Here is a 4,678-nt window from a genome sequence, read left to right on the forward strand (position 1 = left end):
CATTGTGGTCCTCTGCATCGTCATTCCTATGTTCTCCATTCTCATTATGAATAGTACCTACAAAATAATATGCATACATTCAATAATAAATTCATAGCAAAAACTCATTTATATAATATAAAATAATCCAGATCAGCATTAAAGTTGACATATTAATTGTAGGCAATTTTTTCTCTTAATTATGTTGCAAAACATAAAAATCACCTGATTGATTTGGTGCGAGTAATTTCTGAAGTTCATTTGAAGATATTCCTTCCAGAGGATTTCTCCCTTCAATCTACATACAACATTCAATGATGATATAAAAGATAAGTGCATAAAATTACTTATAATAAATAAAATTGAAGCTAGTTCATATGAAACTACTTTTTTTAGTAACCTGTGCTTGGATGTAGCTATAAAACATGTTTTTGAACACAGTTAACTCGTTCTGCATCATCTCCATCCCCGATTGCATCTTGGCAATTTGGCTAATGTCAATGGATGTTGATGTAGATGTTGAATGCGTGCTAGACCCCTTTTTTATGGTTTGCCCAAAACCTAAATCACGCACTCTCCCATGACATTCTAGGCCCATGACCTTGGAATAAATATCATCAGTAGCCCAAGTCATGGTCCCACCAATACCCCTTAGTCTGGAGGTGGGGTCTTGGGTAAGAAGCTCCTCCATTTCAATCTACAGAAAAGCATAAAGAGAATACACGAATATGCTTATTAAGATACTTTATAAGATGGAAAAGAAATAGTAGTATAAATCATATATACCACTATTTTTTCCGTTTCACTATTCAAATGTGTGACGTTCTTACATTTGTGGGTATTTACATAATTGTGCTCGACTTGGCAAGGTGTCGTTCATTTTTTCTTGTAAATTACTTGAAGAGTTCAAACATATATAGGAAAGTAGATCAAAAAATACATGAGAAAACAAAAGCAAACTAATACTAAAGACATAAAATTGCATACCCACTCACTAGCATATTGGGTATAGCTTTTGAAGCCCGTACTGTGAACCACATTTTGCTTTCCACGACATTCCTTTTTTTTTTCAGATTTGGCCTACATTAAGAAAATGTTTGTGACATCATTTTTGTGAGTATTACTTGTAACATATTTCAAAACCTTATAAGAAAATATTAAATGTTACCTTCCATTTTTCATCAAACCAAGTTGTTGCTAAATCTACCAATTAGCTCAAGTTAACCTTATTGGGATCTGCCCATGCCACAACTGTTGCAGCAAAGGTATCATTTGCTTTAAGCAACGTCTTCTTCAACTCGTGCTTATAATCTTTCTATTTCTTCCCCATATCCCTCTCGATAAACAAGTGGAATCCCTTAAGCTTATCATTGAGAACCATAAATTTAGACTACATTGAATACCAAATATCAACAATATTAGTGTCATGTAAAATAGTTTTTAAACATTAAATAGATTATAATTAAGAGTGTTATAATCTTAATTGAATACCTTAATAATGTCCCACATTGTATCCTTAAAATGTTGACGCACCAACCTCCAATCTGAGAAAGTAATTGGTGCTAATTGGCAATCCCTCACCAATTTTTCAGCAAACTTTCTCACCTTTGAAGATTTTAAATTCATGAGATGAGACATAGCATTGAGATCCATCTCAATTAATTCATCATTTGGCAAGTGGCATATAACATTGATGGAGTTTAATATTCGTTGCTTTTTGTTGCCATTAATATCTGCATATGAATTTATATAAGAGATTGCTAGTTCTTTGAAATTATTAATAGGACAAAGTTAAATTTACCAATGGTGGTGACATGGCAATCTTCAGGGTCAATGTAGTCATTGATGTCCTCTGTATGTGAGTGTCCCCTTCTTGAGCAGATGAGGATGGTGGCAGCCCTTCTTGTGTGAAAGTGGATGGCTGGCATCCTCCATGTGTGGGTGCAGATGACTGTGATGAGGGTTCAAAAGAAGATGATGTATGTTTAGCACTCTGTGTGAATGTAGCTTGTCGAGCTTGTCCATGTGGAAATCCAGGTGGTTGTGAGGCCTACAAATCAATGGTAGGTGATGCTTGCTCACCCTCAACGAGCCTTGAACCCCTTACTCCAAGTGTAGATCTAGGTGGTTGTGATGCAGGTTGAGCTAGTTTAGATGTCTGCTCTTTTCCTCGAGGATGGTTTGTTGATGATGATAAGTTGTGGATGAATTGCTGTTCAAGAGTGATTTTATAGTCTGTCTTTTTTTTTTTTTTTTTTGTGCCATTCTACCTGTCCAAAAAATTAATGCTTTAGAGATACAAAAAATAAAAAATACAAAAAAATAATAATAGAAATACAAATAATAATAATAATAATAATAACACTTTTGCAATTCAATACTTCAAATGCAAACTTAGTGACAAAAAATATACCAGTGGATGCATTAGTATTAATGCTACAAGTTTGAATTTCCATTTTTAATGATCAAGTGAGATCGACTGTTATTCTTTCTATGTCATTCCAAACCCACACAACATCATCAGTGGCTACATCAATAGTATCATCAATTTTGGGGTTATTTCGCTCATTAAGTATGTATTTGTCTTCATCATCTGTCATTTCTTCTTAACCGATGTCATATGTATCTCTTGGTTTTGTCTTGACAACAACAACCCAGTTTGGTTCTCTTTCATTGGCAATATAAAATACTTGAGAAACTTGCGACGACAATATGAATGAGTCATCAGTAATCCGCTCCCTAGAAATATTAGACACGAGAAATTCACAGGACTAAAATCAAAATTGTCCTCTTTGTAACCTCTATCATGAGACATATCTGTCCAATCACATTTAAATAGTATGTATCGAGATCTATCATAATATTGCACCTCAATTAAGCATGTTAGAACGCCGTACCAAGTAGATCCATCTTCTGTACATACATTGACTCTACTATTTTGAGTTGTCCTCTCATTTTCAGAATTTTTAGTGCGAAACTTGGTACCAATTACAACAATTCGCTTAAATTCTCTTACTGTCTGTACAAGCCCTTTAGAATGTAATTCAATTTTTCGACCTAACTCATTTCTTCGAGTATCATCCATATTCACAACCTGAGAATTTATTTACAACAAAATCTATTAGAGTGACTATAACGAACTAAATGTAATGTGAGTTATATGTATGTGATGTACTAGTAGATGCAATGTAGAACTTACATAGTCTCAAAACCATTCACAAAATTCGTCTCGATGCTTCTTTTGTAGATTGTGTTTCAATAATTCATTTTGGTTGAATGTCATCCTTAACATTTCCATATGGATCATATATACTTACATTGTATTAGAAATGAATCTTATAATTATACCAATATAATTAAAAAATAATATTAATACATATTAAAAATTTAATAATGGAATACTCACTTGCGAAATGGAATAAAATTGTCGATATTGAAGAGGATATATCGATGCACCTGAGTCAATGACTTCATATCAAGATGAATATCAACAACCTCCCCCTAGAATCATCAGGGTTTCTAGATGATCTATTAAATACTGCTTGTGCGGATTCCCATTAATGAGAACAAAACGTCAACAATTCCTCCAATAAGTACCCTTTAGAAATGGAGCCTTCCGGTGCAGCTTTGTTACGTACATGAAATTTAAGTCGATGTAAATACCTAACATGATAACAAATCTAGTATCATTTTCAAAGAAATTGTGCCATAGTTGTGTACAAATCATTAATATTAGATATACTAATTATAACATACCTCTTTACAGGATACATCCATCGATAATGAACTGGCCCACCAAGCTTGGATTCAGCAACTAAATGCACAGTCAAATGCACCATAATCGTGAAGAATCCAGGTGAAAAGATCATCTCCAATTGGCACAGTATGTTGGGTATTCTGGACTCTAATCGGTTTAAATCTTCTACTCGCAACGTCTTGGAACAAATTTCCCTAAAGAATGTAGACAACTCTATTAATGATTCTGCAACCTTTTTAGATATGGACTTGCGCAATGCAATTGGTAGTAGTTGCTGCATTAGTATATGACCATCATGACTCTTCATACCCTTTATAGTACGTTTTTGAGGTTTAACACAACATGAAACGTTTGAGGCATAACCATCTGGCATCTTTACATTTTTAATAATCCTTAATAAATCATCTTTCTCCATGTAACTCATTGTGAAAGAAGCTGGAGGTAAATATGTCTTGTCAGAAGCTTTGGGAATAGGATGAAGTTCAGGTCGCAAACCCATCTCTTTCAAGTCAAGGCATGCCTGCAAATTATCTTTTGATTTACTATCAATGTTCAACAATGTGCCAATTATATTATCAACAACGTTCTTCTTTATGTGCATTACATCAAGATTGTGTCGTAACAAATTCCCTTTCCAATATGGTAGGTCAAAGAAAATATTGTGCTTCTTCCATATGGATTGCATGTTAAGATTGTGTTCACTAGTCATTTTTCTTTTCTGCATGTCAGCAACATATTCAATATTCTCCAATTGTCTCATAATGTCACCTCCATTTGGCACAACAGGCGAATGATTAATTTCTTTCGTACCATCAAATGCACTAGCTTGCTTTCTCTACCTATGATCCATCGGTAAAAATCTTCTATGTCCCATATATGAAAACTTTTTTCTATGTTTTAACCACTTAGACCACGTATTATCCATACAACAAGGACACACAA

The 4,678-nt window shown here is 33.9% G+C and overlaps 1 protein-coding gene across 1 annotated transcript; it reads right to left on the bottom strand.

Moving 5' to 3' along the window:
• Positions 1–3,524: 3,524 nt before the first annotated feature.
• On the bottom strand, positions 3,525–4,395 carry LOC121254047. Its single transcript, XM_041154011.1, has 2 exons — positions 3,736–4,395; positions 3,525–3,642 (listed from the first exon to the last, which is right to left on the bottom strand). The coding sequence occupies exons 1-2, from the start codon at positions 4,335–4,337 to the stop codon at positions 3,537–3,539; spliced, it is 708 nt and encodes a 235-aa protein (XP_041009945.1). The 5' UTR covers positions 4,338–4,395; the 3' UTR covers positions 3,525–3,536.
• Between the last annotated feature and the right edge of the window lie 283 nt (positions 4,396–4,678).

This window comes from Juglans microcarpa x Juglans regia, chromosome 3D (genome assembly GCF_004785595.1).
Source record: "Juglans microcarpa x Juglans regia isolate MS1-56 chromosome 3D, Jm3101_v1.0, whole genome shotgun sequence".
NCBI lineage: Eukaryota > Viridiplantae > Streptophyta > Magnoliopsida > Fagales > Juglandaceae > Juglans > Juglans microcarpa x Juglans regia.